An 18,227-nucleotide genomic window follows, 5' to 3' on the forward strand; every position below is an offset into this window, starting at 1 on the left:
TCCGATACCTAGTTTACAATGTGTGAATCTAAATAAAAGTAATCAGGAAAAGTCCTAGGCGGGGATGCAACGGCTAAATGAAATATAAATTGAGAATTGCTTTGGGTGGCCCGTTGTTAAGGGTCAATTAGATTCTAAAGGGGCTGCCTGGTCTAAGCGGAAGACTGCGCGATAACAAAGACGACGATGGACGCTAATAAAATCGGGGCGCTGAGCGGTCGGGACGCGGGTGGAGAGCTGCGGGAATAAAAACATCTCTAGCTAATAAAGAAAACACACTGAAAGCATACCGTTTTACAAGGGTGTTTAATTTGATGCATAGGAGTGGCGAAACAAAGTTAAAACTGAGAGTGCTCAGAAAATTAAGTCTCAATGCACATGCATGAAGCTAGGTTGATGCCATTCTCACCTTCTTCATTTTAAGTGCTGCTGTTTGAAGCTGATGATGGCTGGTTCTTTCTTCTTCGAGTTCAGCACGAACTTGCTTCAAAATATCGTCATAACTGTTTTTAATCTCGTCCAGTTTTTCTTTCTGTTTCTCTCGTTCTTTATCGACCGCTTCACGTTCTCTTTGAAGTGCGCTTCGGATCTGAAATACAAAAGAGAGAATATATTATTAGTCGCTCTGAGGTTGATGAAAAAACTGGGTCGAGTTTGCATAACGGTGCATTCTGGGAATATTTTAGGGGACGAATTCTAGACGCCATCCTGGAAATTTCTCTTACAACAGTCCCACGATGCAGTGCAATGTCAATTCAACCCAGTTTTCCCCCCCCCTCCCCCCCCCCAAAACAATGATTTAAGGGACGACTCTTAAAACGCATGCAGTCATGCCCTCTTAGCTTCACTTCTGAGATCGAAAAACAAAAGAAGAAATGAGAATAGCAAAACAAGCAGCTCCTGGTGATTCGAGGCTAATCCCACACAACCTGGAGTTTTAAAAGTCGTCAACTGCTGGATAGAACGAACTTCGCGTGACTGAGAAAACATGCCCTGTTGCTGTAGTCGACACGAGTATCCACATTTGTCCGTATCCAAACTAGTGAAACTGAACCAATCTCGTACCTAGAGCTCCTCGGTTTCGTTCCTTTCCGGATGAAGCTTTGGCTAATAGACTCTTCCAGAGTCTCTCGCTCGTCCGTTCCGTCTCCACGCTTAGAGACTGTAACGGTACAATGACCGAAAGGACTTATGGGTCCCGAAAACTTGGACCCAGCGTGCTTTGGGAACCAAAATACTTGTCCACAGTCTCTCTCGTTTTCGCCGCCATCTTGAAAATATTGAAAGGAGAGAGACTGTGGACAAGTATTTTGGTTCCCATAGCACGCTGGGTCCAAGTTTTCGGGACCCATAAGTCCTTTCGGTCATTGTACGAGCGGAACGGACGAGCGAGAGACTCTGGAAGAGTCTAGCTTTGCTAACAGCCGTTTTTTCCCCTCGATTTTCATTGGTCCAAATAGCCGTGCATGCCCGAACATCTCAAGTTATAAAAGCTAAAAGCTGCTTCCTTATTGGAAGTACCTGTCACATGTTCAGAACATTTTAGGTTTAGAACACTTCACGCATACAGACGGCTGACTAAATCTTCTTGTTTCCTAGGGCTCAGTTCTGCATATAATTTCAAAATGGCGGATTAGAATGCACGAGTTTGATCTTTGATCAACACTGTTGCTGTTTCAGTTTAATCTATTTTTGAAGATTTTAAAACGTCTCTGAGCTTAAATTTTTGTATTTTGAAATCAAAAACTCATAGAACGTCAGTTCCGTAATAAACTATGTGACCACGCCGAAGTACCAGACAGCTCGATATGTATCACAGGTGATTTCAACCTCAACTCTACCAACGTCCTATCACCTACACTCTTTAAACGGTTTGACTCAAATTGTTAAAGTGCTAACAAGGGGAAAACTCTTGACTGGTTAAACTCGCCAAGCGGTCAGCTTTCGGCCCAGCGCAAGAGAAGCAGTGTTAAACGTCCCATGCAAGCCCAACCAGGGGACCCTAATCAGGCGAAACACTAGGGATAGCTGTCTACGTGTATTTGGGCAATAGATAATTTAACTTTTCTCAGCTCCAACTTTTGAGAAAAAGTTTCAGATATTTCCTAGCCCTCTGTCTGATACCTTGGACAGATTTCTGCCCCTATAAGATCAACACGTATGTATAGCTTCGACTAGCAATAGACGACACCCCAGTTCAAAAAGTGCATTGCCGCACAAAACAGTTAAAATTGTGGGGCAACGAAGTTACAAAGTCAGTTGCAATATGCAAAAAAATCATGCTATAACACGACTGAAAGTGAAAAAATCTAAGATGGGCAAATGGGAAAGGGAAAAAAGTACCATCAACTGATAGATGACCAGAAGATTGTCAACATCGAGTCACTGCGCCAAAAGATTAATCAGTTACGGATGTTAATATGTTACGGATATCATTGTATCAGATATTCCTGAGGATTTACTTGTAAACCAAACATGAGGCCTAAGGATCCACTCGGTCAAGGTTAGGATGCCAAATATTATACTCAATGTATTCGAACACGCATCTCTCCTCATTAAGATGTACCATACATTATTACGTGAGGGATATCTTCCACCGATGCTCAAATGTGCTGTCGTTGATGATAGACTGTGAACAGTCCCTCTTTTCCCTCAAAATTCAGTCGAGTTCGGGTTTTTCCGGTGTTGGACGCACGCTGGGAGAAGAAAAGTAGCGTGCCGCTTCAAAGTCTCCCCCACTCCCCGCGCGTGCAATACCGGAAAAAACCGACTCGACTGAGTCTGGAGGGAAAAGAGGGACTGTTCACCAGCTATGATACCAGCTAGCCTACACTTTTTCCATACAAATCCTTATAAAATATTCGATTTTACATTTAATGCAATTTCATCTGCTATACTCCGCATTTTGAGCCCTAATAAAATATAAAAATATGAACGCGACGTTTCGACGTTATTACCATGCTTATTTCGTACCTGTTCTTGAGCTTCGGTCCTTAGTTTTTCACCCAGAAGTCTCGTTGCGTCTTCTTGTTGTCTGACCAGATCACGTAACATTTGAATCTCATCCTCCTTATTCTATTTTTTTTTACAAAGAATCAATGAGAACACATGATCATTTGAAAACATGCTATTGGTTGGTTGGTTGGTCGATGGTCCAAGATATTACCATTGGAATCGTTTTAGTTTACTTCATAGAAATGAGAAATTGAGAGAGAAAGTTACAAACAAATTACAATAAATGGGATTCTAATTTAGCAGTGTCTCAAATTGACTACCTCTTGCAACTTGTTCGATTCTTCTAGCTGGTTATGGATCTTATCCTGTAGTCTACGAGTTTCTTGTATCTTTTCGTCATAGCTCTGGGGGGAGAAACATTATTTCTGGTAAAAACTCTTTAAAGAGTTAAATTCACTCATTCTTTTACAAATTCTCTGTGAACCTTTATCCCATCTGAATAAAAACTGTTGTTTAACCATGCGTAACCTCGTCTTGAAACGCTATAATGCGAAGCCGCGCGGGGAAAATATCTTGTTCCGGCCAATATGGATGCTGTGTATAAATGTCCATGATATCGATCCTTTTGCAAAATCAGTCTTTGCATGTCATACTGTGTAAACTTTAGTTCGCGGAAATAAAATAAATGAACCTATGAAGACAAGATAAATTGTCATACTCACTTGTTCTAAAGTCCGGTTTGAAGCAGAAAGATTTGCTTCACGTTGTCTCAGTGAATCCACCTGAGCACAAAAGAAAGCAATAAGTAAGCAAGCGGCTATAGAAATTCTTTTTGAAACACGTTTTGAACATTGAACTGTTTGGAGGCAATTATGTATAGATCATGAACTAAACAACTGACAAGATTTCACCTTCATCAGATTTAGCATGGAAAGCGGTTTTCAAATGAGTGTGGAACGTTAGGTTACTCAGACTTATATGGTACGGCATACGTAACATTGGAATGACAATCTATAAGATTAAAAGGGTTTATCAATCATTATAATCACCTCTGCTTTCAGTGCCTTTGCATAGTTTTCCAGTTTACTGTTTTCTTCTTTCAAACTAATCTCGTTGTCATACGCTTTCTGCTTTTCATCTATTAACTTGGTTTTCAAAAGATCAACTTCTTGTTCCTTTTCTCGTAAAGTGGTTTCTAGCTGCGAAATACGAAATTCTCCGTCCTAAAAAGCAAGAAAAATATCTTAGAGTTAAAGACTAATATAGCCCAAAAATAAATTGCCAAAATAAAGAGTTCCAAAAATAGGGAATGTTCATTTAAGGCCCAGCTTAGAACATGGTGCTTTGCGCGCCTTTTAGCGCCTGGCAGCCAATTTACATATATGAAAAATCGTAAGTTTATCGTATAAGTTTTTTAATTTCATCTGTTTCCATCTGGCATTTCAAGCTTTTTCCATCGGTTATAACGCTTTCTTATTAGTCCTTAAACATCGATGAGCAAATTTGTATGGTTATTTTGTGAATTTCACTACTCTTTTTAGTGAAAAAACTAGCTGAAATCAGGACAGACTATGAATGAATCCTTCGCGAGGAAGGCCACGACTTTCCAGTTCAGCCAAACTCATAAGGTTGAGATCATGTGTTATTTGACTTGTGGAATCAACGAAAAGCTTCTCTTGGCTTCGACAATGCAAAAAATAGTGACTTTGCCGAGTTTCTTCTTCATTTCCCGTCAGAACAGACGTGTCGATCTGTACTGTTCAATGTAAACAAAACAAAAATAAAAAAGCGCGCAAAGCACCACGGTCTAAGCTGGGCCTTTAAACATTGCGAAAATGGCGAGCGCGTTCCGAAAGAACAGTTTCGTAGAAATCAAAGATATTTTCGAACATGCGCAGAACGTTTTTAAGATTTTTTCATTAGGACAAAGGTAGACTGATTCCATAAGTCGTAGTTTTGTTCGTTTGGATGCGAATATATTTTACCACAGGAACCCCAGTTAATTTAATTTGTTCACCTGAATTCTTCTTAGAAGACCATCCATCTCTCTTTTTGTTTTTTCTTGTATTTTTTCCAACTGCCCTTCGTTTTCCTATGAACAAAATCAAAGCAAGTTTATTAACACTAGGGCCCGGTTAAATGCAGCCTGGTTAGCGCAATTAGGCGGACAAATCCTTATCCAGTGGATAAGTTGATGCTGTTATCCAATAAATTTATCCATTGGATAAGATAGCGCTATCCAGGCTTCGTACAACCGGGACCAGGCGCTTAGTCCGGACTACTCACTTTAGGGACACTTGTCTTTTTATTTACTTGTTGCGCATTGATTATCGAAAGTCTACCTCCGCTCTAATCGTGGTACGAGCCCTGGACCCACTATCTATATTTCGTTTTTGTTGAGTTGATTCTCTTCTTTCTTGATTCGAGGAACACTCCAGTTTCGAATTCTCTTTGTTCAGTCTTAGTCTAGTTTGTACATTATGATATTCAGCTATTCAACTAAAACCCGTGGCATTTTAATCAACTCGTATTGTTCCATAGTACGTACATTCCTTACTATACAATGGACCTTAATAAAACAAAACAATACATTTGTACACAATCGAGGCTAAGACTGAGCAAAGGCGAACACGAAATGGTAGTATTTTTTTCCGCTTTTCCTCCCTCCACAAAAATCAACTTTTAAATTTTAGTACAAAAGTGACGAAGAGAAGCCAATATCAGATTTTGATTTTCATTATGAACAAACTCTACCGACATAAGCTGCCGAGTCCAGGAATCGAACCCTACACCCCAGAGGTGAGAGGCAAGTGTACTATCGCTAAACCAACCTTTAACTCCACCATACAAGCAAATATTATAAGAAAGAGCAAATGCAGTTACCCTTGTTAGACGAGTCTTGACAGCCTCGATCTCTCTTTCCTGGATTTCTTTTGATTCGTCTTGAAATTTCTGTATCGTGTGGATTCGTTCGTAGTGCGAGGAGCGGGCGTTTTCACGTTCTTCCTCAAGTTGCTAAGAAAAACAAAAACAGTAAAGTACATCTCGAACGTTAAAAACTAGGAACCTAGGGAACGGTCATTATTCATCGCGTCGGGTGGGATGGGGAGGGTTCCGAGGATTTCAGGGAGATCACATGTTTTTCAGACAAATAGGACAACACAAAGACTAGTAGCAACCGCCTACTATTGTCAACTTTAATAGCGCGATGTGTATACTCACTTTTCTTAATCTCTGAATATTTTCCTCTAAAGATCGCTGTCCGTCGCGAAACTGTTCCTGTAACATTCCAATCTTTTCCTGGTGGAGTTTGTTTTCGTTTTCAAGAGTTGATTCTGACTGTTCAAGCTTGGTTTTGAGTGTTTCTAACTCTCGTTGCAGTTTATTGTTGTCTAAAGACAACTCTAGTACTTTCCTTTCATTTTTTCTGTCTACTTTGAAAGTCTAAGAAAGAACAGAAAAGAACATAAAAGAACAAAAATTACTGAACAAGAAAAAGAAATTTGTTCTACCTGATAATTAAATTAAATTTTATCGAAAAATAATACTATTTAAGTGCTACTTGGACGAAAGTCTTTCGAAATTTAATTCACCAAAAACTTCACTGTAGTAATCTTTAAGGATTTCCCCTGATATTTTGATGGGAAGTACTTTTTACGGAGTCTGGTGTAATGCAACTCAACATTAAACATCACTTCGTATATTTCTATTCTATTCCTATGAAGCCCAAAGGTCGGCTGACATTACTCGTGAATAGAATTGTTTTTTTTGTCTCATCTTCCGTTATGAATATGAAACGTCCACCTTCAGCTGAGACTCTAGTTTCAATAGCACCTTAATTATGTGGAATTCACTACCATTAGAAATTAAGAAAGGTTCTACAATTGGCACTTTAAAAAAAACTTTTTATTATTGTGTTTGATCCCGATCGTGTAAGAACCTTCCTTCCGCAAACTATTTGTTCTAAATGTAGATCAACCAGTTCTAAACGCGCGGACAGATGGTGTAACATTGCACACAACATTGCACGCAACAAATTTGGATCGGGGTGACACACCTCGCAACGAAATCATGCAACATCGCTTGTGTCAGCCTGCTATGTTAAGATATTTGGTCAGCATTTATAAATTTGGTGCAAGCTGATTGGCTGGGAATTTCAAAATGTTGCACGCGATGTTGCAGCCATGTTCATATGATGAAATTCGTTGCGCGCAATGTTGCAAGAGTAGAGCGCGATTCAACTTCAGATTTGTTGAATGCAATGTTGCGTGCAACAAATTTCAGGAGTAGACAAACTTTGCAACAGTCGTGTTGCGCGCAATGTTGCACCGTGTGCCCGTACCTTAAGTTTTCCATTAGAACTGATTATTTGTCTATCGTCTTCCTATATTTATACACCTCTATTTCAAAAAACGTTGTCATTGCCAAAGGAAATAGGCGATAGGTCATTCCGAGACGGTCCAAAACAGCTGAAACAGCTGTCCACGGTTTCTAGTTGAGCTGGCTCATTTTTTACGCGACTTGAAGTTGTGAAAGGCCCATTGGCCCTCTTCTTCAGTCGTTTCATTCGAGGCTCGTAATTTACCTTTTATTACGCATGTTTTTATACGAGTTTATTTACAATTTTTAATTTATTTCAAACCTTTTATTTTGTCAATATTTATTAGCGTTTATCTCGAAAACAAATTCGGTGACCCCCGTCTTTTATTTCATATCTCTTACTCCAATATTATCAAGTATCGGCATGCCAAATTACATAAAATTGACATTACAACTTCATTTGCCCGCGAACGTTCTTTTAAGAGTCATATAGATGTATTCCACAACTAATATCAGCAATGCTACTAAGGGGAGGGAGTGAGAACATAATTTTTCTCTTCCGCAAATAACAAAAAGATAGAAGATTTACTGTGCGTATACTCCAACCGGGACCACTTTGATAAACTAGCGACATTTAGGTCAAATATTTTTTAACCAGCCAATCAGATAGCCCATTGATATAATAAGAGCGTGAGAACATGATAATCTGATTGGCTAACGCTGTTTTCAGTTCAATCTCTGTCTAGTTTACTATTATCTGATTGGTCAGTTTTATTAAAGTGGTCCCGGTTATAATGTGTTCTCACAGTAAGATAGCAAGAGCGCTTGCGAAGGCGCGTCCGTGCTTTTCGGTTACGAATCGGCAAGAAATCGTAAGAAATCTGACGAAAACAGTATTTAGATATCTTTTTGTATTTTTCTAGAAAAGTATGTACTTGAGATGAAATGAATTTAAATGAATGAGATTAAAGAATTTCAAATTTTCGAGCAGCAATGGGAAGGAAATTACTCGCCTAAAATTCGACATACCTCGTTTGCTTCTTGCTGTTGTTTGATTAAAATATTTTCCATTTCTTTGATGTCTTGTCGGGCTGAGTCTCGCTCGACTTCTAGATCCATTAATTCTGACCTGAACAAAAGTAGGAAAAATGAGTAGCCATCATTGTGACCTTGAGTAAACTTGACATTATAAATGTATTATCTGCAGAAAAATCTACAGATAACTTTACCTTTATCATGTCACGTTCTCGGCCAACAAGAACGAGATAGTGCTGAGTAAGATGAAGGTTTATATACTGAATCAGTTTATTTAATTTAAGAGGAAATTTTTTTCAATAACGAGCAATAATAGCAAAAAGCGCCAAAAACTAGACCTTCGTATGAGTTTTGATCCCCATTTTCGTTTTGGGTTAACACTCAAAACCTTTTTTTAACAGTTAGAAACTGATGTACTATGATAAAATGCTTGTTTGAAGGGGTATTTTCAATTGTACAAAGATGTTATGTTGCAATTGTGTTAGAATGTAGCTTTGTCAGGCTTTTTTATAGAAAACGTATGGGAAATAAGCAAATATAGGCATAAACCTTATTTTCGATTCAAATTTTTGCTTTGGGTTAACACTTTGATTCCACTTTCATCGGTCATCTCCACTTCCAAACAAGTGAAACTTTCTGAATAACAAGATTTTAGCCTTATACAACAGCCTTTCTTCAAGAAAATAGTTTTTGGCGCTCACCGCTTGAATACGGAAAGAATTCTCTCCTAACATAAAAAAATTATTTTCAACATCCATTTGAGAGAATTTGTTCAAGTGTTGAAAATTTGTAAGAGCAAGTGTTCACACACTTGCATTCTTAAGACAAAGCAAATGTCGTTAATGACAAGACAAACTTTAATTAAATTTGCTTGTTCATTTAACGCTGACCAAGTTCCTAAATATTTTGTTTGCTATAGTTAATAGTATTTTGCCTGCAACCTAAGAACTTTGCTATTAATTCAAGCGCTTTTCATGCAATATAGGAAGGAAAATCATTAAGGATTTAATTATTAAGAAAATTCTAAAAACAAAAAATGAATTAGTAAAGTGGTAGAAACTCTAGCCCTAAATCTTTTGCTTGCTTTTTTGCTCAAATTCAAAAGCTTTTCATGCAAAAAGAAAGAGCCTCATTAAGAATTTAAGAATTAAAGAAAATATTAAAACAAAAAAAACCAAAAAAAAAAAAAACCAATAAGATATGATTTTTTAAAAAAATTATAAGGAAAAGCCTGAAAAAAAGTCATCCGTTTTGGGTCGAAACAAAACAAAAAACTTATATTTTTACAGACAAACAAAAACCAAACTTCATAATTCAAATTCGTTAGTGCACTGAATTTCAAATACGTTTAATTACTGAGTTTACTTTCAAAATTGCACATTAAGCCTGAATTAAATGACTAGTTTTTCTTGTTTTTGCCGATTTTTAAAATTTTTTGCCCAAGATTGTCAGCATCTATCAGTAGTCATTTTCGTAAGATTCCTAGAAATCAGTTATTTTAAAAACCATTACCATTTGAATAATTTTCATAAGTGAATTTTCATAAGTGAATTATGTAAATTATCGGAAAGACTATCTACAGGAGTTCTGCCACAACTACTTATAAAAGAAAGTGTCTTCCAAGCTAGCGTGAGATAACTGTAGCTTATTGAGACTACGTTGTTAAATTGAGGACTAGGTCCACCGAAGAAAAACTAGTAATACTTAAAACAAACACGTTTGACTAAAGAAACTTATTTTTGGGAAAGAAGAGCAGAACAGAACAGAACCATGGCTGACCTTAACAACACTTCACTTCAACTTCGACATTTCTTCAACTCTACATCAAGATTCGAGGAATATTCTTTCTCGATGTCGTTAAGTAGTATAGGGAATGGGGGTTCTAGCGCAGTGACCACACGAGGATTTCCCGTTTAAAGTCACTAACCCGTGTTTGCGTAGCCCTCATTCCCTATGAGACCCCCAGGATTACCCGTGGGGGTAACAGCGCACTCGAAATGTTACTTTACGCCAGGATTACCCGTGAGGGCAACAGCGCACTCGAAATATGTTACTTTACGCCAGGATTACCCGTATAGGGAATGGGGGTTCCAGCGCAATCTCAACACGGGGTAAGACCCGCGTCAAAAATCCACCTACGGACGACCCCCACTCCAAGTGTGGTTGAGGGCAACAGCGCACTTAAATATGTTAGTCTATATATGGAGTGCGAAGAATGTAAGAAGTTCGTTAACGACTTTTGCATAATTTGTCTAAGACCCAAAGTTATCGTACCTAAGCCCAAGGGTTTCTGGTGTTGTGGTAAGAAAATGCAAATAGAAGACGACACGTCAGCACAGTGTTACGAATGTGGTAAGAATATTCGTAATGCCGTACCAAATGCTACCAGAGAGCAGTATTACGCCAATGGAGGTCGTAAGAAAACGCCATATAAGAGAATAAAATACTTCAGGGACTGGATGAGTCATATCCAAGGTTTACATCCGGTATATTTAGACAACGAAGTAAAGAAGAAAATCATAGACCATTTAGAAGAGCCAACCCCACAAAGTCTACGGAAAACGTTGAAAAAATTAAAACTAGGGAAATATTACAAAGCTATTCCTTATCTTTTGTCTGAAATTACCGGTAAGTCTATTCCCGAGGTTTCTGATATGACAAAAGCCGAGTGGATGTTTTGTCGGCTGAATAAGGATATTCCTTATTACCCTGACGTAATTTACGAAATATTTTACAAAATAGACCCCAACCACCCCCTATTGGGATGGATTCCGAGAAGATGATTTTACACAAGTTTTTTCACATTTGTGTAATATTTTGTGAAAACGATGCAGGCTGTGTAATATTTTGTGAAAACGATGCAGGCTGCGTAATATTTTGTGTAATATTTTGTGAAACTAATTTGCATATAAACCAGACAGCCGGCGTTCAATATGTAAATAGAATCCTGTTTTGCTTTTTTCAAAGCAGATGTTTACTGAGCAAGCTTTCTTTGAAGCTCTTCTTTTGCCTCCTGGTAGATCTTTTTGCGAGATTCCTCGGAAAGATCTTTTACGACTGTTTTTTTGTTCCTTATGTCCGACTTTAGTTTCTCGTATTTGTCTTCTTCGGTCAGAATAAGCGAGAATTCTACGTCGTCTATCTTTCTGTCACGCAAAGCCTTTGAGACAAGGTCGGTAATAGTATTTACTTTAGCCCTAGACAGAGCTATTGTCGTGTCATGCTTGGATATTTTCGTGGATAGCTTTTTCATAATACCCGTAGCAACAGCCGAGATAATACCACAGGCTGCCCCAACGCCGGCCAAAGGAACTCCAACGATTATTCCCGGCCCAGTAAGCGAAGTAGCAACGCCGGAGCCCGTTAACACAACAGATATAGACCCCAAAGTTATCGAAATCTTATGTAGCGTACTCCGGGCTCTGACGTACTTTTTTCGGACTTTTTCGTAGTGTTTTGCCTGCCCTTCCAAGTAAGCCAAGATTAAGTTTGCTTTGTTGAGCCTAAAGTTTTCACCGTTTAGTTCGTTAGGTGTAGTATAGGGAACATCTGGGTACAACTTAGGTGCTGATGGTATAACATCCATTATATATACGAATGTACGACGCTTTTGGGAATGATATACAGGAGCAGCCACATCACGACAACCGGGATTACTGGAATTGGAGAGCATTTAGGAAGATGTTTCCGCATGCAGACCCTAGTAAGTTCGAAAGAAGGCCCGATGGTATTTACTATAACGGCTCTAGGATGTACAGCAATGCGGACTTGGAGCCAAAGCATCCTAAGATTTTACAACCAAAACCCGAGCATAAAGAAAGGCAACCTAATTTTCCAGAGAATCTATTGCCGGCAACCCAGAATTACCCATTTTACGACAACAAAGGTGGAGCGGATGACTTTGCTAAGATGGTTACCTCCTTAGAAATCCCCGTGGGTCCTACGACTTTCAAGACAAAGGTCAGAGACATCTTTAGAGAAACTGCCATGAAACATACCTCAGGGAAAGAATCCAGAGAATGGTTATCAGGTCCCAACATGCGGTATTGGCCGCAGCAGTTAAACTTTGCTGTCTGGGCTGCTACTAAAGGATGTGGTATAGCCTCGGATATGTTCCATATTCCTTTCCTGCGATTTCATGTTGCTTTTACTATTCGTAGGATATTGTTTGAGTTAGGAGCGCCGCTTCCTAGTGACACTATCTTTAACCCGAAGGATAACAAATATGACAAAGTCGCATGGGAGCGATTAAGGAATGAGTTTAAGCTTACCAACCCCGATTTTCGTAACAAAGAGGGTACCGCCCATGGTTTAGGAGAGACTTACACCTATGCTTCGTATGTTGGTGCCAGCATAGAAACGCCGGGCATGGGGTATCCTAGCTCTTACGAATTCTCGGACTTAGGAGGCAGCGGAACGAAGGGTAATTTAATTTACTACATAGAAAGCAAAGAAAAGTATCCTTGGGCGCCTTTCTTTGCCGCAAAGGGCATTGGACTGAAAAACCTAGCAAGGATTAATCGAAGCATCGAAGCCTTTGTTTACTGCATTCTAGGGGCCCAGGTTAGCACTCGCAGCCCCATCGTAGATGCCTCCGGTGCGTCGCAGGAAACGCAACAAGTATTCCTTGTCCTCTTCGAAAGCGCTGTTATCGAGAATGAGATCTCTAAGTCGGTGCAGAGATATCAACTTGCAGTGCAGCAGTCTAAAGTGCGACTGGATTACGCTTTGTCGCCTGGTTGTTGGTTGATGCCAAGTAATTTGGTTATCAACGCCGATTCCGTCGTGGGATACAACAACAAGCTGCAGCGAGCAACCAAGGACATGAAGTTTGGGGTGAACGACGTGAACTCTGACACTCTTAGAAGCATCCCCCATTTCGTGGAGAAGCCTAAGAAGGAGCACGTAGAAAAGCCCGCACCAAAGAACGTAAAGAAGAAAGTTTTGCCTGCGATACCTGAGGAATATGACCATGACTTATTAAAAGCCGGCTTAGCCGCCGCGGGTGTTGGTCTGAGCTATTATATATGGCGATGAACAACCCCTACGTAGCTGGAGTAGATTGTGTCTATACGACTTACGCAGGCGAGAAAAAATACACCCAGGCATCTTGGGTTGATGTCACGGGCATGTCCGTGAATTTGAACTACTCGGGAAAGAAGTTAATCCTTTGTAGTATTTGCATTGGCACGAGTAGTCACGCCAACGTCGGCTTTAGGTTCCTGGATGAGAATGGCATACTGCAGCCTATGCGCGCGAAGACGAACAACAGGGAGCCTGCGCATTTCTCCGTAGAGCCCAACCCCGGCAGCGCCGAAAATCTATCGGTTTGGACTTTCCACATGGTCGCCGATTGCCATGGGAAGGTAAAGCTGCAAATGCGCGTAGATGACACCGGGAGCGTTTGCATAAATAGCATAGAAAATCAGAGAGATACGGTTTATAATCACAAGACCATTAGCACTCTTACGGTGCTTTAGTCTCTAGAAGGGAATTTATTCCCTGTAATATATGAACCCACACGCGAAGGAAGATTGGTTTCTACATTTTTTGGAGGAGAAGGACTACTTAGAACAGCATTGGCATGACACCGGGTTGTGGGTGAAGGTTGGGGGCCTGGGATTGATCATGTGTACCATTAGCATTTCGACGGGGTATTCGTGTAATGTCGGGTTTAGGATCGTTGATGAGAATGACCGCCCATTACTACCCTACAGAAAAAAAGATAATAATAGGAACCCAGTTCATTTCTCGTCGGAACCCCCACCGCCGACTGTAGAAGACTTAACGCCGGTAACTTTTCACATGATAGCCAATTGTCAATATGCGAAGCTTCAGGTTCTTCCCAACGACGTTGCCTACCTTCGGATAAATGCCGCCCCGGCAAAAAATCCTCCAACGGATGCTACTTGGAATCATAAGCCCATTAGCACCATGACTGCCATACCGCTAGTTCCGCATTATCAAGGCGGTGCGAATACTATCTTTACTTATCCCCAGTCGAGAACACCCCGTGCACCCGACGACGATTATAAGCCGCCAGTAATACACAAGGACAAGATTAAGCCTTCATCTTCTTCAAAAGGACCACGCCGATAGCGACGACTAATATCCAAATGTTATTCCCCACAAACTTTAGCAGTTCTCCGCCGGCCCTAAGTGCCAAGGAAACGACCGAACCCAGCAGCCCAGGAAGACCGGCTGCCATCTTTTTTCCCAAGTCCGTTAGTCCATTGCCTAATTTCTTTACGCCCGCGCCTGTAGCCTTAAGGGAGCTAAGGATGACTCCTACTACGGTACTAATAGCAACCGCAAATGCCAGTGGAACGCCATACTTCAAAAGGGCTCTTTTTACCTTTTCCTTGGTGGTAAGCCCCAGCTCCTTTTCCAGCTTTTCCTTTTCCACCCGCAACTCCGCAAGGCGTACCTCTAGATCTTCCATTTCCTTTTGAGCAGCCTCCTTTTCTTCATCAGGGCGTTCTTGATCTTCGATTATTTCCCGCTGTCGTTCTATTTCATACTCCAAGTCTTTGATGGCTTGATCTCTCTGTTGAATTTGATCTGTTTTGGCATTGATTTCAGACATTAACATTCGCCTTTCTACCAAGGAGTCAGACATTTCAGCCAGCAGGTTTTCCTTTTTTATGTCCAACGCCTGCTGGGTGAGATCAAGATCCTTTTGTAATTTATTCCTTTCACGTCGAATCTCATTCCTTTGATCTACCAGATCCCTTATGTCTTGCTCTTTGAATTCGACCTCCCTTCTATGCGCGTCGGCAAGCCGCTGGTTTTGCTTCATGTATTCCTCCTTCCTTTCTTCCAACGTTTCCCGCAGCGCTTCCGCTGAGGCGCCTGAGCCTTTAGCCTCCTCCAAGTCCCTTTGTGCTTTATCCCTTTCGCGCAAAGCTTTATCCAACTGGTTTCTCATTTCTACCATTCTTTCGTTACCGAACTTTTTTTCGGTATCGACAATTAGCTGAGTTTGCTTTGCGTATTCTTCCTCCCTTTCTTTTAACGTTTTTTGCAGTTCGATAGCGCGTTTTTCTAGCGCGACCTTTTCGTTCAGGGTCTCCAGCCGCTCTAAAGCGCTCCGGGTAGCCACTTGGAAGCCTTTTAATCTTGAGACGTCACCCCTAACGTCACCATTCTCATCAAAGAGGGGTTGTGGTTTCGTCCAGCGGTCTTTGTCAGGAAATCTCAGGTCTTGAACGCTTATGAGGACTTTGTTTCCGCGTTCTGTGAGCCTTACGTCGTCAGCATCGAAACGGGAATAACGCTGCGTTAGCTCTTGCATTGCCCACTCTACGGTTTCCCGCGCGGCTGCTTCCGGCTCGCCCATGTTTTGAAGCTCTATGTGCTCACGCGGAAACGTGTACTCGCGTGCTTTGGGATGTCTTAGGGCCTTTGCAATCCTATCCCTTAGGGAATCGTCGACTTGTTGGGTGGGAAGCAGCGGTTCTTCATCACCGTCGTTAATGTCGGCCTGACCTTCCTCAGTGGTGGGATCGAAGTCGGGGTCTGTTCCTTCTACTTCCATTATATATGATAAGCTCAAAGTTAAATCCCAACGTATTACCTAAGCAGGTTGGCGGGCTGAAAGCAGAACGCACCTTTCACCGGGTCACATTCACACCTTCTAGCGCAAAGCCAGGAGAAACCTTGTACGTGGGCGTGCCCCGCCTAACGGATAACCTAGTCTTAGTTCCTGGCACCTTGGCGTTAAGGTTCGACCTAGCGGTGCAGTCAAGCCCCACAGATGAAAGGATTATCGTTAACAACGTGGGTCGCAACATCGTTTCTAAGATGAGAATCAAGTTTGCTGGGGAATCGCTATTAGATTTGAATAGGTACGATCTGTATACCACGTACAAAGACTTATGGTTAACGGCATTTGACCGCGCGCAAAGGATAGAACAAGGAATTGGTAGTGTCATTCTACGTAAGGTACGCACACCTACGAAAACGCAACCTACTGACGGCAGCGGAGAAACCGCAGTGGCAGACGCAAAGCGAATAAAGACCGCCTATGGTAGCAAGTATGTCATACCGCTGGACTTTGAAGTGATTACGAATCACGGTGTGTATTACCCAAGACAGTTATCCGAGCTACAGTTTGAAGTAACTTTAGCAGATGCTAATAACATCATTGGTGGGCTAAGCACTGCACTTACCACAACAACCCCATACTCTATTACCAACTTAGAGCTACAGTACGAAACGGTGTACAGCGAAGAGCTGGCCCGTAGCGCTGGCATGGAATATAGCGCCGGAAAGGCATTCTTATACGACCACGTAGTGATGTATAAGACGTTCAGCTTCCTGGATAAGACGGATGAGGTTATCAACCAAAGCATTAACCTCCCCCGAAGAAGTCTTACGGGGCTAATGCTGGTGTTTGCCAAACCCTACGAGGCCGGTAAGCGCGACTCCGAAGCCTTTCACAACCCCAACATTACTAACGTCGGCGTGAATATCAACGGAGTCCCAAACAAGGTCTACTCCCAGGGGATAAAGCCCGCAGACGTGTACAGAGAGGCCATGCGCAAGTTTGGCGACCAAATTAGCCCCGAGGAATTCTTTAAGGATAAGTATGCGCTGTGGATTGACATGCGCACCATTAACGACGAAGACCTACATGGCCAGGGTTTACGTCTAGTAAATACGCAGGATGGCATAACATTGGAGATCAAGCGCACCAAGAATGCCTCCGCGGGCGACGGTGATAAAATAAACTGCTACGTCTTCGTCGTGTCTGACGCGCAACTGAGCGTAGAAATGAATCAGCTAAAGAGCGTTGCGTATTAGTGTTAAAATATTCCTTACGTATAATATGCTTCGCGTATTTGAAAACAACGACACCAAACTGCAATGCATAATGCAAGGCGAAACTTTGTACTTCAAAGCAAAGGAGGTGGCTTTGGCGTTGGGCTATGAGCGCCCTAGAGGTGCGATTAGGGCACACGTATCTGAGAAATACCAGAAAAAATGGGTTGATCTACAAGGGGCTGCGAATCACCGCTCCTTTACTACGCAACCAAATGCCGTGTTTATATCCGAACCTGGTTTGTACGAACTGATATTTAGCTCCAAACTACCCAAAGCTGTGGAGTTTCGTGATTGGGTCTTTGAGGAAGTCCTACCCGTGCTAAGGAAAACGGGTAAATATGCAATAGAAAGGCGGTTTGGCGGCCCAAACAAGTTAGTATTCAAGATCGAAAATGAAGCCGACCTACACGCGAAGGTCGTCGACTACACACGTAGGTTTTACCCCGATTTCATCATAGCGCCGGGTCTTGGCGAACTTCAAGATTCAGACAGCAAGCGAATAACCTGCTGGCGAAAAGGCTACCAAGCCGGTCAACCCGACCTTTTAATCCTAAATGCGCATAAGAAATACCGCGGGTTGTGTATTGAGTTGAAAACCCCAAAAGGAAACGGCGTCTTATCCGCGAAGCAATCTAAGAAAATCTCACAGCTTGACGTAAATGGTTACCTAACGATGGTTAGCAACGATTACGACATTATCTGCCGTGCCCTGATGGATTACGCGGATGGTATTCGTATTCCCTGTAAGGGCTGTGTAAAGCGGTTTAAGTCCTACGCCACTTTGAAAACGCACCTAAAGATATTCCATAGGTATAATGAAGCTCAGCTTGACTCACTGGCGTGATCTTGTCCACGGTAAAGCATACGAAATAAAAAATTACGTCGTCTTCGAAGACATCGACCGTTTACGGTTAGTCCTCAAAGACTTAGAAGGCAAGGAATATTCCCTTTGGGCGCCGGATTGCGTGCGGTACGTAATTCAGGGCGAGGAATTCACCCACTTACGCAGCTATGGTAAGGTAAATGGCCGATGGAAGTTTGACATTGAAAGAAGAGTTACTCCATCTCCTCTTTGTAGTTAAGCGCGTCTG

At 41.5% G+C, this 18,227-nt stretch overlaps 1 protein-coding gene across 1 annotated transcript in view; it reads right to left on the reverse strand.

The window, feature by feature from the left end:
- Positions 1 to 409: 409 nt before the first annotated feature.
- LOC148904246 (uncharacterized) overlaps positions 410 to 18,227 on the reverse strand; it is a gene marked incomplete at its 3' end in the record, with an annotated part of 39,069 nt that continues 21,251 nt past the window's right edge. Inside the window, exons 11-19 of the mRNA XM_089025530.1 lie at positions 8,305 to 8,404; positions 6,178 to 6,399; positions 5,839 to 5,970; positions 4,973 to 5,047; positions 4,005 to 4,178; positions 3,678 to 3,737; positions 3,276 to 3,359; positions 2,974 to 3,075; positions 410 to 589 (exon numbers count right to left, since the gene is read on the reverse strand). Of these exons, the coding sequence (XP_088881656.1) occupies positions 410 to 589; positions 2,974 to 3,075; positions 3,276 to 3,359; positions 3,678 to 3,737; positions 4,005 to 4,178; positions 4,973 to 5,047; positions 5,839 to 5,970; positions 6,178 to 6,399; positions 8,305 to 8,404 (1,129 nt within the window). The remainder of the gene's footprint in view (positions 590 to 2,973; positions 3,076 to 3,275; positions 3,360 to 3,677; positions 3,738 to 4,004; positions 4,179 to 4,972; positions 5,048 to 5,838; positions 5,971 to 6,177; positions 6,400 to 8,304; positions 8,405 to 18,227) is intronic.

The sequence above is a fragment of the Actinia tenebrosa genome, unplaced genomic scaffold, assembly GCF_029948245.1.
Source record: "Actinia tenebrosa isolate PJP-AT-01 unplaced genomic scaffold, QUT_ActTen_1.0 utg5005__unscaffolded, whole genome shotgun sequence".
Classification (NCBI taxonomy): Eukaryota; Metazoa; Cnidaria; class Anthozoa; order Actiniaria; family Actiniidae; genus Actinia; species Actinia tenebrosa.